At 38.5% G+C, this 24,488-nt stretch overlaps 2 protein-coding genes across 6 annotated transcripts in view; both read left to right on the top strand.

Annotated features, from left to right (window-relative positions):
- The window catches only part of LOC306868757 (nucleolar transcription factor 1-like), a 967,110-nt gene that overhangs the window by 940,243 nt on the left and 2,379 nt on the right, over nucleotides 1–24,488 (top strand). The window contains exons 1-21 of one of the 4 annotated variants that reach the window (XM_079415090.1): nucleotides 16,270–16,827; nucleotides 17,605–17,703; nucleotides 19,240–19,288; nucleotides 19,727–19,899; nucleotides 20,090–20,173; nucleotides 20,283–20,438; nucleotides 20,768–20,832; nucleotides 20,917–21,040; nucleotides 21,134–21,244; nucleotides 21,330–21,463; nucleotides 21,768–21,909; nucleotides 22,036–22,077; nucleotides 22,178–22,291; nucleotides 22,399–22,554; nucleotides 22,652–22,798; nucleotides 23,116–23,226; nucleotides 23,381–23,469; nucleotides 23,609–23,798; nucleotides 23,902–23,949; nucleotides 24,191–24,256; nucleotides 24,376–24,477. In XM_079415090.1, coding sequence (XP_079271216.1) covers nucleotides 19,252–19,288; nucleotides 19,727–19,899; nucleotides 20,090–20,173; nucleotides 20,283–20,438; nucleotides 20,768–20,832; nucleotides 20,917–21,040; nucleotides 21,134–21,244; nucleotides 21,330–21,463; nucleotides 21,768–21,909; nucleotides 22,036–22,077; nucleotides 22,178–22,291; nucleotides 22,399–22,554; nucleotides 22,652–22,798; nucleotides 23,116–23,226; nucleotides 23,381–23,469; nucleotides 23,609–23,798; nucleotides 23,902–23,949; nucleotides 24,191–24,256; nucleotides 24,376–24,477 — 2,091 coding nt within the window. In that variant the 5' untranslated portion in view covers nucleotides 16,270–16,827; nucleotides 17,605–17,703; nucleotides 19,240–19,251. Of the gene's footprint in view, nucleotides 1–16,269; nucleotides 16,828–16,950; nucleotides 17,333–17,604; nucleotides 17,704–19,159; nucleotides 19,289–19,726; nucleotides 19,900–20,089; nucleotides 20,174–20,282; nucleotides 20,439–20,767; nucleotides 20,833–20,916; nucleotides 21,041–21,133; nucleotides 21,245–21,329; nucleotides 21,464–21,767; nucleotides 21,910–22,035; nucleotides 22,078–22,177; nucleotides 22,292–22,398; nucleotides 22,555–22,651; nucleotides 22,799–23,115; nucleotides 23,227–23,380; nucleotides 23,470–23,608; nucleotides 23,799–23,901; nucleotides 23,950–24,190; nucleotides 24,257–24,375; nucleotides 24,478–24,488 lie in introns of those variants that run through there. The other 3 variants (XM_079415091.1, XM_079415092.1, XM_079415093.1) reach the window with 3 other exon arrangements.
- slc4a1a (solute carrier family 4 member 1a (Diego blood group)) lies at nucleotides 2,339–14,854 on the top strand. 2 transcript variants are annotated; one of them, XM_079415088.1, is made up of 21 exons: nucleotides 2,339–3,129; nucleotides 4,646–4,711; nucleotides 4,825–4,880; nucleotides 6,213–6,310; nucleotides 6,414–6,460; nucleotides 6,557–6,722; nucleotides 7,245–7,380; nucleotides 7,599–7,668; nucleotides 8,034–8,076; nucleotides 8,165–8,349; nucleotides 8,451–8,652; nucleotides 9,636–9,839; nucleotides 10,339–10,487; nucleotides 10,589–10,783; nucleotides 10,905–11,153; nucleotides 11,281–11,370; nucleotides 12,253–12,419; nucleotides 12,714–12,955; nucleotides 13,111–13,280; nucleotides 13,779–13,952; nucleotides 14,185–14,854. In XM_079415088.1, exons 2-21 carry the CDS (start codon nucleotides 4,649–4,651, stop codon nucleotides 14,230–14,232), a joined length of 2,754 nt encoding a protein of 917 aa, XP_079271214.1. In that variant the 5' UTR covers nucleotides 2,339–3,129; nucleotides 4,646–4,648; the 3' UTR covers nucleotides 14,233–14,854. The 2 variants fall into 2 exon arrangements, with proteins under 2 accessions (XP_079271214.1, XP_079271215.1); XM_079415089.1 differs by lacking the exons at nucleotides 2,339–3,129; nucleotides 4,646–4,711; nucleotides 4,825–4,880 and adding an exon at nucleotides 5,883–6,132.

Raw genomic sequence — 24,488 nt, 5'->3', positions numbered from 1 at the left:
CCCCTATTTTGTGCTAACAACTAAATTCTCAAATGTTTCTATTTATTAACACATTGCATCATCATCCTGCACTTGCTAAACTTATATCTAAATATGTTACTGTTTAAAAGTAAATCCACATTGTTCTTAAGGAATGCGCCCCCCCCCCCCCCCCCCATGATACCTGTATCAAAAATAATCAAGTGTAATCGAATCAAATCAAATTTCAGATTTCATGATGCATTACAGTGCAAATTGTAATCAAAAAATAATTGTTAGAGTAAATATTCACATTCCTACTTTATCCACCGCATGTCTAACACAACAGCGAATGCGGCAACTTTTAACTTGAATAATATGCGACTTCCGGTATCATTTGCTTCCAGTCATTTTACCTGTAGCTACAAAAACAATCCATTATGCTGCTTGATATTGCAAACTGGTATTTGTTATATCATATTAATTTACTGTAGTAAATATGTAGTAAACACATCACTTTTTTGTATAGTATTAAACTACAAGTAACAAAATCCTGCCTTAGCATTTACACACACACTAAAGCAAACTTTCTCTCTGACTGGCTCAGGAATCATGGTTCAGTTATTGCTCACGGGTCATGTGATGCTCCTCTCTGGAGATGCAGTTATTCCATCCTTTAATAGGTCTCATAACTGCAAGACTGAGCATTAATTACTCTTTTAGTCCTGAAAGGTCTCTAGCCACATGAATGCTGACATCATAAATGTGTTGTCAGTGGACTGTAATCATTGCCTGATGTCCCCAGTGAAAATGTATAAAGGTGTGTATTTTAACAATGTAGATATTATTTTAAATGAACACTAGGTAAATTATAAGTTGACTAAATATTATTACAATTCATTGTATGTTGGAGTGAGTGCTTACCTCTTTCCTTTCATTTGGCATTGTCTTTTTCTTAGTTTTCAGCTCTCAGTCAAGACAGCAGCATAATGATTGCGGGGACAGACCTGTCCAATCCTGCTCACAAAGGCCAGCTTTCTGCAGAGTTTTGAGTTTCTGGTAATCATGCAGACCTTTATTAGATGGTTCAGATGTGTTTAATTGGGGTTGGAGCTAAACTCTGCAGGAAGGTGGCTCTCCAGGAGCAGGATCGCTTGTCTAAGAGCAACCTGCCTTGCTCGAGGGCACATTAGGAATAATACAAGAGGATGACAGAAGTGCTCTGTTTTCTGAATCCGTGTCACTTGGGATTGAACCTTCAAACTCTAAATGGCAGCCCAAGACCCTTGACCACACATCCCCCATCTCCATGTTTCAGGTAATGCATCACATTCGGTCACATAAATTGTTGTTTTGCATTGAAATATTGAAAATGATTATTAGTTATTCATATGTATTGAAAGATATAAATTGTGTGCTTGTGTAAACAGTCATGGGGTCATGTGTGCGTTGTTAATGTGTTGATGCCAGGTTACTGCTTCTTTCAAAAATCATTTTCCCATCCGTGTTCACCTCAAACCCAGTGTACCATGGCCAATGGGTGGTTTTCCCTAATTCAGAGTTGGGGCCAGCGTTGTCTCCCCACAGTCATAAATATGTGGCCACATTATTTCAACTCTCTCAGAGCAGATTTTTTCCCATTCAAATTTAAATTCATATCTTTTAAATATGATTGTTAATTTTGAGTTCTTTCATTAATAAATCAAACAGTGTAATTGAGGAAATTTCATCAAAAGTTAATAGTTTTGTATGATATAAAGCAAATCAATGATTTTTTTCCCCCTCAGAACAGAGCTGAAATATTGATAAGTGTAAAGAAATACTGTAAACAAACCATTATCTGTTTGAACTGTGTGACTAAAAACACTGTTCATTGCTCTCACTGATGATGTTAGAGATTAACCCATTATTATTAAATGGGAAAATGTCACAAAATAAATGGCTTGAACAGAACATGAGGGATAAAGACAAAATATGCATTTTCAGAAAACACATAATGCATTTGAGAAGTTTAAAATTAAAGTACAAACAAAAATCAATCAATAAAACCAAAATGTGTCTGTTTTTTCTTCTTCAATATAATCTATTAAACTGTAATGTGATGAATGGAAACATACAAATCGGCTGATATATATATATATATATATATATATATATATTTCTTTTGCATTACACTCTAAAGAGAGTTCAATCTGTCAAATGATATGATGAGATTTAGTGTCCTGAGTAGTAATGAATAGTAAGACAGGAATATAAAGGGAACATAAATGGCGTTTCCAGAGAATGACCTGAACCAAGAAGGTTCACAGAATCATCACTCTGGATGAAAAGTTAATCAGCAAATGACACACGCTGGATTATTGTTTTGTTTATGAACTAGTTCTCATTGGCTCAACATGACTCAGCGGAAAAAAGGTGACATATCAAACTGATGTGAGGGTCGTGGAGGGGGAAACCCCTTAAAGCACCCCCCAACCATCTTTACAGGGGTGTCCACCAATACCCAACGGGAAGGGAATCCCAAACCTCTATGCAGTTTGACATCAGAAGGCAAGATGCTGTTTTACTGATTAGTTTACCCTGCTTATGATGAGCTCCACATTAAAAGTATACCTTAACTTCTCTCTCTCTCTCTCTCTCTCTCTCTCTCTCTCAGTGTGTCAGTGGTTAACGTTTCTCTGGGAGTGGCATAAACGATGGGTTGTTTATATTTTATATTAATGTTTTTTGCAGATGAGGAATTAGCATTTAATTGCACAATTCACATGAACCCATACCTTTTGATTCTAGGACAGATAACTGAGTCTGTACAACCAGAGGCCTCAAACTCTCTCTGCCTCTCTTACTATGTTCTGTCTTGGTTGAAGGTGACTGTTTTTGGGAGTGGTATTAGGGTTGGGGTATTCCTGCTGTAAGGTGGCCCCATCGATAAGGCTATTTCTCTGATTATGGGGGTCTTATCACTCCCTCCCACCCCTGGGTGCTCTACGCATGCCGATGCTTTTTGGTTTACTGTGCACTACATGACTTTACGTCTTTCTTTCTTTTTCCATTACCCTTCCATCTCCACCCATGCCCTTTGAATCGATCCGAGGTCAGTCTTGAGTTGGGTGCTCAACGTGTAGACGAGGAAACCCAGCGCAGAGACCCACCAGGACCACCTGGGCTCAGGTAAGGGTGTGCTGCGCTCTGTTAAACAATCAAATTAAATGTTTATGAGAAGATCTGAGTAGATGCAAACAAAAACAGATGGTTAAAATGAGAGGGCGGTCACTTGCGCACAGGAGGACACCTGCTAAAGCTACACTGCAAAAAAAAGAAAAATTATAGTTGTTATAAAACAAAGACTATTTAAATCTGTTTTACAAGAAAATACTATTGCAGTTTTTCTACTTAAAAATGTCATGGTTAATTCAGTGTTACTTGCTGTTTCTTTGTAATTGCTTGTGAAATATACTCGCAGTTTCTGAGTGAAAATTGTTTCTACACCAATTATTTTTAGTGGTTTTCAGTGTTTTCAGTGTAGAGATCTGTACAGTCATTTATCAGTCATTTTGCAAGGATTGCTAGAAAAAATCTGAACTTTAAATGATATATATTGTATCTATAGTTGTATGTCTTTTTTAAAGTTTTAGGAGACTGGAGACTGTGAATGTGTGGCTCATATAAAGGAGTCAAATTGTTTGTTTTATAACTGCATTTAACATATTATTCCAGGCAGCATCATTAAATTTGCCATTCAAGAGTTGCTAATTTCTGAACATTTCTGCAAGTTTAAATTTGTATATATAAGTAAATCTAAATATTAATAATGTTCATCTTACTGAAAATCATTAGTCTTTTTTTAAATGGGTGCAGTCTGGTGTATTTTGTTTACTGAAAAGTGTGTATAATTCTGTCTATAGAGTAACTTTCTTCAGAGTATTTGTTGTATTGGCTGCATAATTAACCTATATAACTTATTAGTTGCAGTATTCTAATTCTAGGAAGCAGTGTTCTTCGCCCTCCACTAGATTTATCATTATACACTGTTTGTTTGTTTGATTTATGTGGAACTGAATGAACTTTAACACATTGGAAATATTTTTTGTAGTATGATTGTTTGGTAAACGTTGATAAGATAATCCGATTTTTGTTCACTGAGAAATACATTTGTGTTTACCATCTTTGTCATTCTGTTGAAGTGGTAAAGATTGTTTTGAAGTGCCAAGACTTGATGTGCTCTATCTGCCTCTGTCCATGAGGGACAGAAGAGCCCTTATCATTCACTAGAAGTTCAGGCTTCAGATAATTGTCTGTTTGTGGCTCTCACACACCGTTGTGCTAGTTCAGTCTCTGTTTCGAGCCTCTGAAAGACACAAAAACTGATCTGATCCTCGGCGCTTGTGAACGGAGGCCTTGCTGTTTTTTACTTAAATGAAGTAGTCAAAGACATACAGAAGATTAAGAACTGTATTTTTTTTTCATAATTCATATTTATATAAGCTATTGCAAATACACTGTAAATATTCTATGTAAATCATTTGAAGTAAAAATTTACTTCATACTAGTCCATCATACACTTATGTTGTCTGTAGTAACACTTTAATAAAGGGGAGTATAAGAATGTATGATAACCACCTGCCTGTAGCAAGTGTGCAGTTCTTACAGTCTGACTGTGTTATTTTGTTTCTCTGTGTGAATGAAGGTTATGTGTGACTTCTGGGACAGAGAGAAGAAAGTCTCGATGATGGAAGCAGTATCGTTTGAAGGGGTGAGGAGCATCTCATAGCACATGAAGTAGTTGATGATGTTCAAGTGCAAGTTGCTTTATTGGCATGACATTTGTATTATAGTATGGATAGATATCTCTCTCTCTCTCTATAGGACAACGACATGTCCTATGAGGACATTGAATCACCTCCACCATCTCCATTCACTTTGTGAGTATCACACACGTAACACACACTGATAGAAATGCAAATAAAGTGTCCTGCAGTCCAGTTGTATCAGTTAAAATACCGGTAATGTTTGTAAAATTGTGATGATTAATATCCCCAAACTGTCATTACCATGGTGCATCTAGACAATTTGATTATTATTTTATTAGGTCCTTATGATGTTAACACTTGTTATATGTAAAGTAACTGTATGTAGTTTTGTATATTTTTGCAACTTTGCCTTTTTCGTGGAATTTCATACCCATTGACCAAACTTCTATACTCCCAGAACAGACGTTTTGAGGGAAGCATTTACTATTCATTCACTAATGCATTCACTAATAAAGCATTTTATTAGAAGTACCGTTAGCATTATTTTGAAAACTGATATTTCAAGGTGAAAAAAATAAAACTTACAGTTGATTCAAATGAGCATATATTAAACCAAACGTGGTGTATAAATACAATGCAATTTTGCAATTTTAATGTTTTTACTTTAGAACAAAGATTTTACTAATTATTGCGATATTGACAATTAATAATTGTCATGAAAATAATGCAATGCAATGCAAAAAGAGAAAAAAATGAGGGGGGGGGGGGTATATGCTGCAGACATTTTTTTCTACTTTTTTTATTTATTACTAGTCAGTTTTTATATTTATTGCTGTATATATAGTCATTCATTTTTGGGAGAAGCTAATCAGACAAAGTTGTCATCTGAAAATCTAAAAACAAAATTAGTAATTATTTAAATCTATAATAGTCAGAAGTTTTTTTCTGAAGTTATTTTTTGCGGGTGGTGATGAATGATCACAAGCCCAACTATGTGCCCTTCTCTGTTTAAATAAATAAATACAAATAGTGGACTACTGCACACTACAGCAGAGGTCTTCAACCCTGTTCCTGGGGACCCACTATCCTGAAGAGTTTAGCTACAACCCTAATCAAACTAAAACACACCTGAAGCAGCCAATCAATCTCCTCAAGACTGCTTGAATATTGCAGGCAGGTGTGCTGAAGCCGGTTGGAAATAAACTTTCCAGGAGAGTGGGTCCCCAGGAGCGGGGTTGAAGACCTCTGCACTACAGTACTTCAGGATTACAGACAGTAAAGTTGTAAAATGCTGTGGCCTTGTGGCCGACCAGGGCAGTGCGAGGGCTGGACAGAGTGAGGTTTATGTTTCTTGTATCAGGGATGGCTTGAGTCACTTTGTAAGAGGATGGAGTTCATTCTGCCCTATGGTGAATAAGATATGGTGAGTGAGTGGAGCTGTGGCAGCTGGATCTGTACTCTGGTGTGTGTGCTGTAGCATGTGCTCTCTGTCGCCCTCTATAGGACCCCTGCGGGACAAAAAGGCAGCTATGACTTGGAGCAGATGAGGCAGCAGGAAGAGGAGCAGCATCAGACCTTCACCTTCTCTAAAGACTTAGAGGGTGTGTTGCAAATATATAAACAAAAAACAAATGCATATATAAACACAAACCTTACACCTTACTGATTTACTACTCGTTTTTTTTTTCCATTTCCCTTCATCAGCTGCCCGAAATACTAACACCAATGCCATCAAGAGAGGAGATGCAGAGGTAATACACACAAACACATTACTTAATTCACTTACTCTTATCTTTGACTTCTTTGTAAAGAAGAAGGCCTTAATAAAAATTCTCGTTCCACACTAGGCATACGTTGAGTTAAACGAGCTACGTGGGGAGGTGTGGCAGGAAATGGGACGCTGGCTGGGTTATGAGGAGAACTTAAGCCCTGCCACGGGACAGTGGAGTCAGCCCCACATTTCCTATCTCACCTTCAAAAGCCTCATTCAACTCCGCAAGGTCATGAGCACAGGTGAGACACCAAGTGACATGTTTCCTCTGGCCTTTAGACTCTGTAACTAAATAAGAAAATGTAGAGAGGACAGGAAATGGGTAAGTGTGGTGCCTGCATGAACACTGAAATATACTTCTAACAGAGGCCCATATCTCAAACAGAGCATGACTGGATCAAAGAAAACACACCAAGCAAATCAAAGCTTCTTTCGAAGTTGCTATAATGGCACGACACTTAACATGATGATAAATGTGAATAATGTAAAGCAAACATGATATCGCAATTATAATTTTTTAATTATGTATACCTCTATGGCAGCAGTTCTGAAAATTTTGACTCCACACTGTTCACAACAATATTTGAAGAACCCCCTCCCCTGTTTATTTTGATTTACAGAAGAAGAAAAAAAAGGAGTGTCCAAAGATTAAAATTAGTAACTAAAATAGTTCTAATTTAAATGAATCATCATGTTTTAGAATTCCAGGTTTTCAGTTTTGGGGGTGAATTAAAAGGAATATTCTTTATGGTGACTGTAACCAGGGGCGGTGCTGCTAGATGTTGATGAGAGCAGCTTATCAAGCATTTGTCAGAAGATGGTGGAACAACTCCTGCTCAAAAAAGAGATCCGACCCACTGACCGTGACGCTCTTGTGGCCATACTGCAGCGCAAGCGCAGGTTAGGCTCCATGTCATCTGTGTAGCTTTGTGTGTTTGTGTTTATGTGGAAGAAAGGTACTTCGTATTTATTATTATGTATGTATGTTTATTGTGTATGTATGTATGTATTTCAGAAATCCTCATTATTTGGTATATGAGTCACAGGGGTCTATATTAATAGCCGAATATGATTGTATATGACTATAAACATTATGACTCATTGTTTCTGCTTCACAGTCAATTAGAGCCCACTTTGGCCCCTGGTTCAGCAGACATAGAGCTGCAAACATTCTCAGTCACCAAACAGGTATCTATCTATCTATCTATCTATCTTAGAGCTGATGTTAGGTTTCCCTCTTAATGTTAGGCTAGTTAATGGTTTGGATGAAGACTATGATTATTTGATAGGACTGTTGTTGTAGGACCACCAAAACATTTTGATCTAGGATGTCCTACTGGTTAAAATCACAGTGACACTATCCTTCCATCCTTTCAGTTTTAGACTTTAAAGTCAGATTCTCAGATGTGGCATCCAAAGAATTAAAAAAATAACTAAAAACCTTTAGCTTCTGGATAAACATTAAAAAATGGATCATTACATCACAGTTTTCCAGACCTGTTTTAAATTTAAAATGCTCTGACAGTTTCAACTACTGTTTTGTTCCTCCTCAGCGAGACATGGTTGATCGTGTGGAGGCCTCTGTGGTTTTATCAGGTGAGAGTACATCCATTTTTTATTCTATAAAAACATTTATTTTGTTATATAGCATATTTCATGCCCTTGTTTCTATACCACTCTTAAGGTGTGGTGGAGAACCTCCAGGAACCAGTGGTGGCGTTTGCACGTCTACGGGATTCAGTGGTGATGGAAGGGGTTCTGGAAGCTCCGATTCCTGTTCGTTTTGTCTTCTTCCTCATGGGCCCCAGTAACAGTGGCATGGACTATCATGAGAGTGGCCGGGCCATGGCGTCTCTGATGGCTGACTGGGTAAAGAGGAGCTATGGACTGGCACTGAAATATTATTAAATAAATCTAATTAAAATGACGGCTCTTCTAATGTCTCATCTTAAATCTGTACCGGCAAACAGGTGTTCACTCTGGAGGCTTACTTGGCTACAAACGAGAAAGATCTGACCAATGCCATGGCAGACTTCATGGACTGCAGCATTGTGATCCCACCCACAGAAATCCAGGATGAGAGCATGCTGAAGCCCATCATCAACTTCCAGAAGAAGATGCTACGAGATAGAGTCCGCCCATATGACACCCGGCTCATGGTTGGGGGCAAAGGTCAGGCTTTATATAATGATAAGGTGTTGATACTGGTGTAACTGCCTTCATTTAATTTGAAATTTTGAAATTTGAACAAATCCTTCAGTCCCCTTGTGTGCTTTTTTATATATATATATATATATATATATAATCTAAATAGTCTGATGTTTATTAAATATTGTAACACAGTTTACACATTCTGCAGTACTGTGCAGATTTCAGTGCAGATATCCTAAAGATCCAGTCTAAAAAAAATGCAAAAAAGTCTGCAGATTCAGTTGGGTCTGGTCATGTTACTTCTCAAGATCTAAATTTGACCTTTTTCATTTTAGTGTATATGATGCTGGTCTGGCATTACTGCTAAATATTTCATATAGTTACACTTACACTTATATTCAGTCATTTAGCAGACACTTTTATCCACTTAAAAATGAGGAACATAACAACTAATGTATGTATAATGTGTGGGGAAGTCGTGGCCTAATGGTTAGAGAGTTGGACTTGTAATCCGAAGGTTGCGGGTTCGAGTCTCGGGCCGGCAGGAATTGTAGGTGGGGGGAGTGAATGTCCAGCGCTCTCTCCACCCTCAATACCACGACTGAGGTGCCCTTGAGCAAGGCACCGAACCCCCAACTGCTTCCCAAGCGCCGCAGCATAAAATGGCTGCCCACTGCTGTGTGTGTGTTCACAGTGTGTGTGTGTTCACTGCTGTGTGTGTGCACGTTGGATGGGTTAAATGCAGAGCACGAATTCCGAGTATGTTCTCTTCATACTTCACAAGTGTTTTTTTTTTTTGTTTTTTTCTATACACATCTTAAGGTTTAATTACTTTAAAAATAATAATACCCTTAAATATTTCAGACATGTATTTATAGCATATATGCAGTTTAGATTTATCAATAATGGCTACATGGAACAGTTGTCCTCTTCATCTATCCAGGCCATCCTAGTGTTAAATATGGAATTACATCAAGTAAACTGTGTTTAATTGTGTTTATTAGCCCCAACTGGACCTGAGAAGCCACGGGAGGATCCACTGGCCCGTACCGGCTATCCATTTGGCGGTATGGTCAAAGACATAAAACGCCGCTACAAGCATTACCTTAGTGACTTTACCGATGCACTGGACCCTCAGGTGGTGTCTGCTGTCATCTTCATCTACTTCGCTGCCCTTTCACCTGCCATTACCTTCGGAGGACTTCTCGGTGAGTACATTCACTGCAAGTATAGACTAATCTAACCACTGAAAAAGATCTAAATTAGTCGCATTTATCGTTTAACTCATGGCATAAAATATGGCACACACTTTATCATATTTTGGCCAAGAACTGCCCACCTGGACTGGATGAAATTAAAAAAGAGTGCTTCATCCAAAAATGAAACTTCGTACCCTCATTCCATCCTAGATGTATATGACTTTCTTTCCTCAGATGAACAAAAAATAAAAATAGTTAATCTCTGTGGGTCCAGGTAATGTAAGACCACATACACAAGTTGATGCTTCAAAAACCATTCAAACTGAACATGATGGTAACACATACGACCCCAACTGATGAATCAATCTTCTGTAGCAAAATTATGTATGTAAAAAAAAAAGAAAAGAAAACCTTTTCCATTCCACAAAAGGTTCTTTGAAATGTTCTTCAAACTAAGAAAGAAATGCAACATTTTCCATCTCTAATCTTCAATATTTCTATGTTTTAGCGGACAAGACGGAGCACATGATGGGGGTCTCTGAGATGATGGTCTCTACCTGTGTGCAGGGTATCATCTTTTGTCTGTTTGCGGCTCAACCAGTACTTATTATTGGGTTTACCGGTCCACTGATGGTGTTTGAGGAGGCGTTCTTTCAGGTGATGCTTTTGTTAGTGAGAAATGTGATTTAATGATGTAGATTATCCACACCTGTGTGGCTTTTCTCATCGATCTAAATGCATTCATCTTTCCCATTCAGTTCTGCAAGACTAATGGCTTTGAGTACATTGTGGGTCGTGTCTGGGTGGGCATGTGGTTGATCATCATTGTGGTGGTGATTGTGGCAGTGGAAGGAAGTTTCCTTGTCCGTTTCATCTCACGCTTCACCCAAGAGATCTTCTCCATCCTGATCTCTCTCATTTTCATCTATGAGACCTTTGCCAAGCTTATCAGGGTAGATTCAGTCTTCCAAATAGGCACACACTTCATTAGATTAATTCACATCAGTTAATTTGTCACCAAATCTTTTTTTTTCTCTCTCTCAATGCTTTGTTCTCTTTCTCAATTCTTCTCAGATTTTCCAAGCACATCCTTTGATTTTGAACTACGAACACTTGAATACTTCTTTGGAAGACCCCTTCCACCCTGTCAAAGTGATTGTTAACACCACAGTTCATCCTGAGGGCAATACTACTGTACATCATGAAATAAGAGAGAGGGCCTATCCCAACACTGCCTTGCTGTCCATGTGCCTTATGTTTGGCTGTTTCTTTGTTGCATTGTTTCTCCGTGGGTTTAAAACTAGCACCTTCCTTCCCGGTCCTGTAAGTAAAATCATTTTAAAGGTTCAAACAATTATGGAATACAAAAAGGCATTTTAGCAATTATACCATCCAGCCAAGCCTTTAAATGTACTGATCATGTTACTATTAAAATACTGTACACCTCCAGATCCGTCGAATGATTGGAGATTTTGGTGTCCCCATCGCCATCTTCTTCATGATTGCTGTGGATATCAGCATCAGTGATGCCTACACACAGGTTTGACAAACACTAATAATTTGATGTAGTTTGCTATTACACATTTTCTCAATTGCTTTGGCTCTAACATTCTCTAAATTGTAAATGCAAATGTCACAACTGTTTTATGAGATTTTGCATGTCCGCAAAAGGTATAACCCAAAATATTTAACTCATGCTTCAAAAAGCAATGGCACCATTTTTATGTATTTATTTATTAATTGGCATCGTGTGAGCTGTACTGGTCAAAATATGTTGATGTTTTTTACAGTGGCAGTCAACCTTGGAAATATTTGTTATATATAAATTAAATTTTTGATACAGTAGGTAAATATTTACTGGCAAGACCCAATACTGTAGTACACAGAAAAAGGATATGCACTTTTGTATGTATACAAATCGAAGGGTCCATATTTGCATGTCAATTTTTACACATTTGTTATATCTGGAGTCAAGTACAGCAGTAAAAAAAAAATTTGGTTCACAGAATGTAACACTTCAAGTTGCAAAAACTGATGTGTAGGGCTGTAATGTTCCCAAATGTTCAAAAATGGTAGTGATTGTGGTATGTGACATATGCTTCACTAAGAACCAACTCATCAGTTTTGCTCAGCAAGCTATTTGCATTTACTTTAGTTTGTGCAAACTGTAGACAGCGCTACTTTCTGTTTTGCACACAAGTACCAAAACACATACAGTTTGCATAAACTAATAAAAAATAAAAAGTGATGTGAACAAGAAATTAATTGTTGAGAGATTTGAATTTATCGCTTTGAGATAAAAAATGTTTTATGCATCTGGACCCATAGCATTACTCAAATAACCTGGGATTTTGAAAATGATAATGATAGTTCCATTCATGTGTCTCATGGTAAATGTATAAATGGTAAATTCCTGCTTTAGAAACTGGTGGTGCCAAAGGGGCTGACCGTGTCCAACCCATCTGCTAGAGGCTGGATCATCAGCCCATTTGGTGAGAAGAAGCCATTCCCTATCTGGATGATGTTCGCCTGTGTTGTTCCTGCCTTGTTGGTCTTCATCCTTATTTTCCTTGAGTCCCAGATCACTACGTGAGTGTGATATTCAGAATAGAACGCATTTAAATTCACACTGGGTGACGACACATATGCTAGAAGATCTTCACTATAAAGAAAACAGCAAGAAGATACAAATGAAGATATTATATGATACAGCGAAGATGTTTTTGAAAGAAGTCTATTATGCTCACCGACGTTGCATTAATTAATCAAAAACAAGAATATTGTGAAATGTTTCTATAATTTAAGATACAATGCAGGGATTTTGGTTGTCAGAATTTTGGTGTAGCTACTGCATTAACCTCACTCCTTTTCCTTACCATCCAGGCTGATCGTGAGTAAGCCTGAAAGAAAAATGGTCAAGGGCTCTGGTTTCCATCTGGACCTCCTCCTTTTGGTGTTCTTGGGAGGAGCTGCCTCTATCTTCGGTGTCCCCTGGCTCAGTGCTGCTACAGTGAGATCTGTCACCCATGCCAACGCCCTGACTGTCATGACCAAAGGCCCCAGACCTCAGATTGAACGCGTGTTAGAACAAAGAATCAGTGGTATGTTGGTGGCCGTGATGATTGGTGAGTTCCAAGCCTTTTATTTGATATAATGACAGTTAATAAACACAGTTAGATTTAAATTGCCATTTAAAAAAAATAAAATCAACATAATTATAGTATACATATCAAAACGTTATTGAACAATACACAGAATCATTCAAATTCTTTCCCCACAGGGGTCTCAATTCTCATGGAGCCCATCCTGAAGATGATTCCTATGACGGCTCTGTTTGGTATCTTTCTCTATATGGGTATCACTTCACTGAGTGGCATCCAGCTTTGGGACCGTATGCGTCTGCTTATTACACCGAAAAAGCATCACCCAACCGTTCCATTTGTCACCCGTGTAAGATTTAATTACATACACACATATACACTTCATGGATAAAAGTGCACTTTTGTTCAAATGTTTGGGGTTCGCCCACTTTTTTTTTAAAGAAACTGACACTTTTATTCAGCGAGGATTTTACATTGATCAAAAGTTACAATAAAGACCTTAATAGTGTTACAAACCATTTCTATTTCAAAGAAATGCAGCTCTTTTGAACTTGATATTTCTCAAAGAGGAGAAAAAAATGTATCACGATTTCCTCAAAAATATTAAGCTGCACAACTGTTTTCAACAGTGATAAAAAAAAAATTGAAAAGTTATTAGAATGATTTCTGAAGGATCATGTGACACTGAAGACTGGAGTAATGATGCTGAAAATTCATCTTTGCCATAACTAATAAATTAGATTTCAAAATATATTCAAATAGGAATACCTTTATTTGAAATTATAGTCATATTTCTATCCATCTACAGTATCTAGGTACTGATTTCTCTCTCTCTGTTTCTCTACAGGTGCCCACTATGCGCATGCACTTGTACACTTTGATCCAAGTGATTTGTTTGGCGATTCTGTGGGCAATAAAATCTAGTGCGTTTTCTCTTGCCCTGCCCTTTGTCCTGATCCTCACGATCCCTCTGAGAATGTTCATGACCGGTCACGTCTTCACTATCATAGAAATGAAATGTGTAAGTATCTCTTTTATAGGCCTAAGAGCCCTATACCACCATGTCTTAGTAGAAAACAAAGTTAAAAAGTGCTATATGAACGCTTCGTGTTGGACACATAATGTATTGTTTTATAAGATTTTTTCCTTTATTGTTTTATTTTTCAGTCCAAAATTTAGACAACACTCACTCACAACTATGCATTTTTATTTGTCCATGTTGTGACTGCATATGTTATGTCATCCTTTTGCAGCTGGACGCAGATGATGCAAACGTGAAATTTGATGATGAGGATGACTAAAATAACCCCTAAACATCCCTGGACGTCTTTCTTGATTCTTGATCCAAGCCACTATAAATTCATCTTACTGTGTGCATTACATGAGAATCTTTTGCTTATGTTTTTAACTGTTGTACATTCAAATATTATTTTAACCAATCGATATGTCTTTATATTATTAAAGTTTTAGAATGCAATTAATGCACACCTAAAATTCATAAACTGTTCATATACATTGCATTGTTGTTTATCACTATCTTTTCTTACTTAAATTTACTTTTTCGTGGAACATTGTGTTTTTTTCCTTTTGAGTGTTTATGTGCCTGATAAGATATTTGTTTATGTTTTTTCATTTGGGATTCATACATCCTGGTGTTTATTTATTTTATGAATTCAGGGTTTCGTGCAAGAAATCTCATGTCAGTGTGAAGCATGTCAACTACACACCAGCTTGAATGTAAATCCTATCCTGTTTTCACAGGGGATGCCTATGCAAAATGTGCCTTTATATTTCTTACTAGAATTTCAATGTTTCAGGGACACCACACCTGTAAATATTATAGGCTTACAAATACAGAATGTTAGTGTAGGTTACTATTGCAAAGATTTGATACTTTACCGTATAAATGAATATTTGGTTGTATGTATGCTTGGTCTGTTATGCTGTGTGACTTTAATGATTGCAATTCTTTAAAACATCTACAATAATTCTTAGTAAAGAAAGCCATTCCTGTCCTAAATTAGTCAGGGGAGCTTGCAAACACAACCACTTTTCCAGCAGGCTTGACTTCACAGGAGGCCTGGGCAGGCCTGGCCCACCCAAACATGACCTTGGCCCACCCTGGCATCCACCCACCTTCCCAAGTGTCCAGCTAATTCTGAGTCCTACGACCTTCCTTACATGTTAAAGCTGGATCTGCTCTTCTGAAAATTAGCAACTTTTCACCAGTGATTCCCAACCAGGTGTACTTTAATCTTTTTTTTTTTTTGCAGAAAATGTAGGAAAACTGAAATTTTCAACTTAAAATGTAGTGTTATCAATAGGTCCAGATAGTCCCATTTTTTTTTTATTTTTGTACATTTTTTGCCAGTGGGTAGTATACATACTCTACCATTCAGAGCTGAAGTTAGTAAGATTTTAATGGTTTTGAATTAAGCCTCCTATGCTTACCATTTATTTGATTAATAAACTGTAATTAATACTGTAATTGAGTGAAATATTACAATTCATAATTACTGTTTTGATACATTTTTAATATCATTTATTTCTGTGAAGACATGTTCAGCCATCTAACCTGAGAAATCAGAAATCATTCTAATATGCTGATTTGATGCTCAAGAAATATTTCTTATCAAAGCTGAAAACAGTTTTTTTATTATTATTTTACGTGTAGAATGTTCAAAAGAACATACATGAAATAGAATTCTAAAAATGATTTTGAAATAGAACTTTTAACTGAAACCTATGGTCAATTTAATGCATCTCCGCTGAATAAAAGTATTAATTTCTTTACAAAAAAATATATATATATATATTTTGTAAGGTATAAGTTTTGTAAATTTGTGAGTCACATGACCTGTGGAAGGCTTTTATACATCCCATCGGGACTTCATGTATAAATACATTTCCTTACAATCAAAAATTGTAAATAGACAAGATCGTGTGTTTTATTGAAGGGAAATCCTGCCACAGTATATACGGTTTAGGTGAATAATTTGTATTGACAGTGCTAAATAATTTCAAATACATAGCGGGTTGATTGTGTCAGTACAGGTGTACTGATAGGGCTGTAGTGCTATAACAGACAGAGACGCTTGGGAAGCACAGGCCTGTGTGTTGTTTCCGGAGGCACGCGCGCTCGCCGCTCGCTCGCTGTTGAACTGTGGCATTCCAATGGAATGCGCACGTCACCGCTCTGATGTTTAACGAATCAACGCGCTCATTGGAAAATCATGTTTTCCCCAAATCTGAACGTCTTGATTGGACCTCGCAGGTGACGCCCACAAACAGACAAGGTGGGGTTTAATTATTTAACGTGACAAAAAGATGTAGCTGTCAGACTGAAAATACCGAAAAGATGTTTAAAGTACATAACAGTAGTTCACTCCTAACACCACACATGGACGCTGGGAGTTTGACTAAATTCAAGAAAACTGCTTTTCTTTTTTTATTAAAAAAAGCATAAATCAAAACAGAAATCCCTCTGGAACATATTCAATCAAATTCACTATTTATTCAAACTTCACATGGTCATCAAGAGTAAACAAATGCGTTCAAAACAAGCCCGAGAGGCTACAGGCGCATGCAGGTTTGAGGGCGCCTCGGCAGCGCCGAGTTTATAATCCAAATGGAAGCGAAACCCAGGCGATCCATCCGTGATGCGAGCGGCTATAGCAGCGGAGAGATTGAAAATGCGGATGTCTCTGGAAAGAGAAATGAGCGGATCGAGAGAGCTGCGCGCTGACTGGAAGGAGAGCGAGAGAGATGGAGGCGGGGGGAAGTCTCTCAGCTCTGCGGGGACTGGAGCGCCCGTGCCCTGGACCGGCGGCGCAGTGCTGGCTAACATTCAACCCTCCCCTTGTTCCAGCACCAGTTCCACACACAAGCGGCGACAGGTAAGAGCTAACCAGCGTCTCATCCTGCCAACAAACCTTGAAAAAAACAAAACCTTAAATGTAACGCAAACATTCTAAACATTCTGATTTTGGAACCTTCGTGCGCTTTGTTTTTGTAAAGCCGCCTCGTTTAAATTCGCGTTGACTTGGTGCAAGGCACGGTACATTCCGAGGTCGCCTTACCCGAATTTCCCGTCCTGTGACTCGGGGAAAAACATCGACATTGATCTACCACAGTTTAATTTCCGAATACAACTCCAGGAGCCGCTGACCTCGTTTTTAAGCGCGCTTTATAGTGTTTGGAGCCCTCGCGGTCGCCTTCATTTCCGAGTCAGGACTCCATGAGGCTCGTGGAGGGAAGAATCAGCCGCCTCTGGTTCGCCATCAGGGAGCTCGATTATCTCACCGTGTGGGCTTGTTTTCGCTTGCGTCTTACCGTGAAAGCAAAGTTCGCGATCACATTTGGCAGTTTTTTCGAGTTATCTGTGCTCGAGGAGCGACCCGGGTGAGTTGTGAGCCGTCTTTCTGTCGGTGAATTAGGCTCGCGGCAGCAGCGCATGGAGGGTAGTATGGCGGCTCTAGAACAGTCGTCACGCCAGTCAAGCGTCCTCTCTCTCGGCTGTTGCGTTTTTCCATTATGACTGGGAGAAAACGACACGTTTAGAGACCAGAATGATTCATTTCTAAACGAGTGGATCTCGCTTGTCATACTTGTGCTTCAACCACCGCGAATTCGGTGAAATTAATCGTATATTTCTTTCATTTTTGTTTTTCAAGCCTCTGAAGACCCTGCTGCCATACGGCTGCTCAAACCGTGTTCTCACCCCGCATTCATCGTTACTCCAAACTCGGGGTAAACCACCGGATTTCTTCACGGTAAGAGGACAGTTTGGACGCCCGATACAAGCTCTTTTTAGCAACGTATAATAAGGTTTGATTTTAACAGCATTTTAGGGTTATTTTTGACGACTGTTGGTTCGGCTTTCCCCAGGGTTTTAGGGGGATTCAATGCTAGTTATAGCCGGATAGCTCTGGTGTAGGTCAAGTCATAGGTCGGTTTAACAGTGTAACATTTTTCCCTCATTAAACGTATTTTTAGATATCTCTGAGGCTATTATTTGTAGCACTTCCCCGTGTGGACACAATGTTGCTGAGTTTATTATTAAAGTTGGGTAAATCATTAAAGCGGAGTTTTAAACATCAAACAGCACCGATTATGTAATTTAGTGAGGTTTTGATATGGGAAACGGTCTTACGTTTAAACATCAATTTTAAAGTGACCCTTATAAATACTTAAACGTATTCTTTACTCTGAACTTGAGTCCCGCTACAAAGCTTTTGTTCATTTATGCGCTTAAAATCCACAAAATAGTTTTCCTGAGCATTTCTATCGCAGTAACTCTCTATTCTGCTCAAACTGGGTCTGGTCATCATGCCACCCACTTTATTTAGTAACATTTCATGGTGGTAAATATGCCCTTCAGCCAGGGTGTATTTTAGAGCTGGACACTGCTGGCTCGCGCGCCGCCATTACACATGATCCAGCGCCTCGCCCTGGAACAAGAGTCGTGCCATTTTGTGACTAATTCAGTCGACGCACTCGCTCGCTAAAAGACATCAGATTATGACTAGCCCTCCATACTCAAGCGTTTTTAAAACAGTCGCTATGCATCAAAGGGGGCGACCCAGAACACGTCCGTGGCGGAAACGAAGCCCCGCGCCCCGTCGGGTTGGAGGCTGACACTGGTGCTGCATGCTGTAGCAGTCACTCATGATGATCCCTGGCTGTGTTTCCCCTCTCGACGCAGACCGAAAGCAGATCCCGATCCGTGGTCAGCTGGTCCATCTGCCTATCGCCCAAAACGCTGCTTCCTCCTCCTGTAGTACCTCCCAGTATCCACTCGTCCGCCGAAAATATGCTCCAATTTCGCCTCGAAAAGCGCACAGAGAGCAGGAGAAGCCGCTGCGAGTCTTAGTTCTGTGGACAGAATGGAAGATTAGACGGATTGGCTGCTCTTGCTGGTGTCGACTGCAGAGTTATTTGAGATTTGAAACCGTCACAAGCAATGGGCTCAGTCTCACGATGGAGCGTAAACGTTTAGGGGCGGTGTAATGAACATCAACCATTATGTGTCGGGCTGGGTTTTAATTCCACTCTTCATGCAGAGATTCCTGTTTGAGGCATTAGCTTACAAAACACCTACACGGTACTCATTAAACTTAAGGAAAATGAAAAAAATTAAGATTTTTTTTACAATATAAACAAGATGTAGCCTATTCATTTTTTTCAGTAATTTGAGGCAAAATAATTGATGTTTAATTTAAAGCTGAGTTAAAGCCATAAAAGTATGATTTTCAATTTTTGTAGTCGTTAATATAATTAATCTGTTTGATTGTTGTTGTTTTTGATAGTGATTTCAGACAATGAATGGAGAAATGGACTCCACTGCTAAAGAACCCGGTAAGAAACATGAATCGTGGTGGGTTTTAGTTGTTTATGAATATTGTTTAGCATTTATATTTTTTGCCATCAATGGTAATGGATATAGCTTTCATAGGAAATTTTTTAAAAGAGCATTTTGGGTTCTAAATATGTTGAATTGATGGCTCAAACAGTAGAGCAATGCCAAAATCATTTGTTTGATTCCCACAGGATGCATTTTCTGATAAAATGTATACCTTGAATGCAAAGCAAGTTGCTTTGAATAATTAGGTTCATACTCCTGGCAATAATTGCCTTGTAAAACAAATTGCTCTTGGCATAAACCATGTTTCCCACTGCATGTGAACCTGTATTTAACCTTTGTGTTAAATGCAAACGTGTACGTTTTTCTTAATCTACGTGAAGATGTGTGCATTGGATCTCAGTGATAATTTTTGCCATAATGTTTTATTACAGTTTGGGAGCAGGATGACCTGTTTAAGCTGTTGGATGCCATGAAGGGGAACCTGCCGGAAAAAGATCTGTCCAAGTACAAGACGTCCGAGTCCCATTTGGACTGGGAGAAAGTGGCTTTCAACTCTTACTCTGGGGAGATGTGCAAACAGAAATGGCAGGAAGTTTCACGTGAGGTACGCTAGTCAGTAACCAATGGGTTTCTATTATATGTTGTAATGACTAGAGAAACATGCATCAAAAATGTGTCAGTTGTTGGTCAGTAGATATTAGGATTTGAAATATTTGATAAAAAAAAAAATTGTATGTGACAAGTTATAGGACGATTATGCAGTTATCACCCTAAAATTCCTGTTCCTCACTCAGATTCGCAAATTCCGCACCCTTACTGAGCTGATCCTGGATGCACAGGACTACATCAAAAATCCATACAAGGGAAAGAAGCTGAAGGTAGACCGTTTTGTGGCTCTATGCTGAAAGCTTGGATGAAAAATGGGTGTTTTTCCTGTCACTTGCAACGGTAGCAAATACTAACTTTGTGTATTTGTCCCCTCTGCAGAAGCACCCAGACTTCCCCAAAAAGCCATTGACACCGTATTTCCGTTTCTTTATGGAGAAGCGTGCCAAGTACGCTAAACTACATCCAGAGATGAGCAACCTAGATCTCACAAAAATCCTGTCCAAAAAATACAAGGAGCTCCCGGATCGTAAAAAAGTGAGTGCAATAAAATAAAAAAAGAAACGTCACTAAAACGTAGTCTGAAACATTTTTCAAGAACCACTATAAAAGAGGAATTGATATGGATTTTTACGGAAATGGGAAATGATGTGGATACTGTAATGGTATATTGGCTAAAGGTTTAGGATTCATCTGGTGTTCAGTGGATTGCAAGTCTGTGGCTGCTCTTTTTCCCTTTGAAAAGAAGCAAATATTTTCTATTTGGTCTGGGTCACCTATTGTTTTGAGTGGTACCTTTCTAGATCGGTCGACAAAGCAGGCATTGTTTTGACTGACCTGTTTATGACTGAACCTTTTGTCAACAGGAGAAATATGTGAAAGACTTTCTCAATGAAAAGGAGACTTTCGTGCTCAGCATGATGAAGTTCAGGTAAGTGACTTATTGACACTTTACCATCACATTTCCATTTTTAAGTCATGGCTTTTCTTAAAGAGTTTGTTTGTTTCTTAACAGGCAAGACCATCCCGACCTTCTAGAGAATGTTAACAAGAAGTCTAATGTTCCAGAGAAGCCCAAGACACCCCAGCAACTGTGGTACTGCCATGAGAAGAAGGCCTTTCTCAAAGCACACCCAGATGTACGCTCCACACACACACACACACTAATAAATAATGATGCTGTCTTCTTCATACACATGAATGCCTTAAAACACTTGTTTTAACCTCTCTAGGCGACTGCCAAAGACATCAAGGAGAGTGTTGCCAAGCAGTGGCCACAGCTCTCAGACAAGAAGAGGATAAAGTGGATCACAAAGTCTTTGGAGCAGAAGAAATTGTATGAGGTAAAAACATTAGCATTTTACATGGCATATTTGCCTGCAGTAGCGTGCTGCTTTATAACCTTTGATCTTTCTCGTCGTTGTTTAGGAAAAGATGCGCGAGTTTATCCAGCAGCACCCGGAGATGAACATGACAGAGGGGGACATCGTCAAGTCCACTCTGACCAAAGCAGAGAGACAGCTCAAAGACAAGTTTGATGGGCGGCCAGACAAACCGCCTTCGTAAGTTTACCTGATAATAGGTTTTGTTTTCTTTTTTTCTGCGAAATATGATTTCTTTTTTTCTAATGAAGTATTAGTAATTTTTGTGTTTTTTATTTATTTATAATTTTATATTTAGCTTTAATTTATTTCAGTTTCAGTAATTTTAGTATTTCAAATGTTGCACTTCAGCTTATTTTATTACATTTTTTTCAATTGCCAAAAGTGATAAAAAGACGTTTTAGTAACTATAACAGTTTTTTCTTTAGTTTTTTTTGTATGAGTTTATATACAGTAAGTGAATTTTTCATCATCTCTCTTTCAGTAATGGTTACTCTATGTTCTGTGCTGAGCTGATGTCCAGTATGAAAGACGTTCCCAGTACAGAGCGTATGGTCATGTGTAGTCAGCGCTGGAAACTCCTCAAACAGAACGAGAAAGATGCCTACCAAAAGCGCTGTGAGCAGGTTTGTAACACATTGCTTTTATTTTGTATCCTTCCTTCTGTTTGTAACCAGTTCAGCCACTTCTAAACATAAACAAATCAACATGGATACATTTGAAATATTTTATTTTATTTCTGCTCTACACAGATAAAGAAAGAATATGAAGTTGAGATGAATCGTTACTTATTAGTAAGTATACTTCTGACAACAGACGCTTGCTCTCTGTGCTTTTTTTTTGCACAAATTTCTGTTCAGTTTGCATTTTAAACATGTTTTCTGTGAATCCCAGAGTATCTCAGAGGAGGAACAGCAGAGAATACTGTCAGAACAGAAGATGGGCAGCTTTAAAAGGGGATGTGGAGGCAGTAGTCCTGCTTCCAAAAAGAAGAACTCAAGAGCAAAGGTCAGTTCACCTGTTAGTCATTTTTGGGTAATTTAAAGGATTGAGTGAGCTTTAGTAACTAAACCTTCGCTTCCTTAATTTCCTTTTCCTCGTTGTTATCCCAACAGTCCAGTACAGAGAAGCCCAAGCCCCCTGTCTCTGCAATGTTTATTTTCTCTGAGGAGAAGCGCCCAAAACTTCACCAGGAAAGGCCTGATCTTTCTGACATGGAGCTCACCAGACTACTGGCCCGCATGTGGAATGAGCTTTCTGACAAGAAGAAGGTAATCATGACACTTTAGTGACCCAGAGATGTTAAGATCCTTCTCTTACTGTATTAGCCAATTAAATTGTGTTCAACTTCTGTAATCTTTCTTGTAGGAAAAATATAAAAACCTGGAGATGACGCTGAAGGCAGAGTCTGAAAAACAGAGCAAAGAGGACAAAGGGAAACTACCAGAAACACCCAAAACAGCTCAGGATATCTGGCAACAAAGCGTCATTGGAGACTATCTTGCCCGATTCAAGGTATGGAATCATAATTGCAAGAAATTCAGTGGAAAGAGCTTGGGTCGGTTTAAATGTGTTTTCTCATTCTCACCAGAGTAGCATTTATTAGGTCACAATACAGTAAAAACAGTAATAAGAACAGCATTTAATTGGAATAGAAATCTTTTTAAAAAAGACAACATGAAGCAGTTATTTAAGGCTGTGCAAATGAGAATATACCAGTTGGCAGTACTTTTTTATTTTTATTTATTTATTTATTTTTTTACTGCGATACCGCCCAGCACTATCAGATAATAGATGATCCACTGATCTCTCCCTCTTCTTTGCTTTCTCAGAATGATCGAACGAAAGCTCAAAAGGCCATGGAGGCCACCTGGAACACCATGGAGAAGAAAGAAAAGATCATGTGGATCAAGAAAGCAGCAGAGGACCAGAAGAGATATGAAGTGAGTCCAGACATATCCAAACATTTTGTGGCATTAAAATCAAACTGCCTTGAATAAAGTAACTGATTATATGTCTGCTTTGTTTTTTTTTTCTTCCCGACTTTGTGTGTGTGTGCAAGATTTCATACCCTTTTTAATCTTCTGTCTTGTGCAGAGAGAGCTGAGCGAGATGCGAGCGCCTCCCCAAGTCATCACCCCTGGGAAGAAAATGAAATTTGATGGTGAACCTAAGAAACCACCCTCGTAAGTTTGTTCTGTGTGTGTTGGTTATCTACAATTCTTAAACGTCAACAAGGAAAAAGCTGTTGGTGTGTTTTAGGCAGCCCGCTTGTCTTAACCATCCCACTGTTTTTACTCATGCTCTCCTCACCTGTGACTTCAGGAACGGTTATCAGAAGTTCTCTCAGGAGATGCTGTCGAACGGTGAGCTGAATCATCTTCCCATGAAAGAGCGCATGGGTGAAATCGGAGGCCGCTGGCAGCGGCTCCCTCAGAAAGAGAAGGACCGTTACAAAAGGCTGGCAGAAGAGAAGCAGAGGCAGTACAAAGTGCTTCTCGAGCAGTGGCTTGCGGTACATGTCTTTGTTATTTAACCTACTCAACACTAGCACAAATAGCTTAATATGAAGATCTAATATATTACAACAGTAATATAATATTTTTTCTGCTTCACAGAGTTTATCATCACAAGAGAAAACTACTTATATAGAATATAATTCTCTGGTGAGTCATAAATTTGGATCTACTCAGTATTGTAGTCTAACTTTTTAAAATGGACTTGAATTATTTGCCATAAGATTTTTTTTTTTTTTTTATGTTGCTCAAATCAGTGTTTATATTTTTTATTTAAAAGGGTAATATTTAATCATTTAAAAATATTTAATTTCCGAAAATGTGGTTCTTCTGTAACACCCCCTGCCTGCAGTTCTGTCTGTTTAATGTTTTCTCTTAAAATTTTCTGCAGAAACGGAGGAGCACATCAAAACCAGGTGGCACCGCTGCTAAAGTGAAACCCAAGGCCAAACAATCGGTGAGTTTGATCATACATAGTCTTAAATCACTCTACGTTTATCGGCCACCATGTACATTTTTAGCAGCATGTAGGCCTAATTATTGATTGTTCTGTATAAATTGTGACTTTGTTCAAAGGATGAGGAAGAGGATGAAGACGATGACGACGATGATGATGAAGAGAAGGAATCTGATGACGGATCATCCTCCGATGACGACAGCGACGACGACGATGATGATGTAAGATTTAT

This window comes from Barbus barbus (genome assembly GCF_936440315.1).
Source record: "Barbus barbus genome assembly, chromosome: 4".
NCBI lineage: Eukaryota > Metazoa > Chordata > Actinopteri > Cypriniformes > Cyprinidae > Barbus > Barbus barbus.
Note: the sequence above shows the minus strand (reverse complement) of the source record. Positions and strands in the feature narration are given on the sequence as shown.

What these genes read in the sequence shown, in the direction of transcription:
- slc4a1a (XM_079415088.1), top strand. Translation starts at nt 4,649, where the DNA reads ATGTGTGACTTCTGGGACAGAGAGAAGAAAGTCTCGATGATGGAAGCA. An exon ending in CTTCTCTAAAGACTTAGAGG is followed by an intron (nt 6,311 to 6,413) that starts GTGTGTTGCAAA and finishes TCCCTTCATCAG; the next exon opens with CTGCCCGAAATACTAACACC. An exon ending in ATACTGCAGCGCAAGCGCAG is followed by an intron (nt 7,381 to 7,598) that starts GTTAGGCTCCAT and finishes TCTGCTTCACAG; the next exon opens with TCAATTAGAGCCCACTTTGG.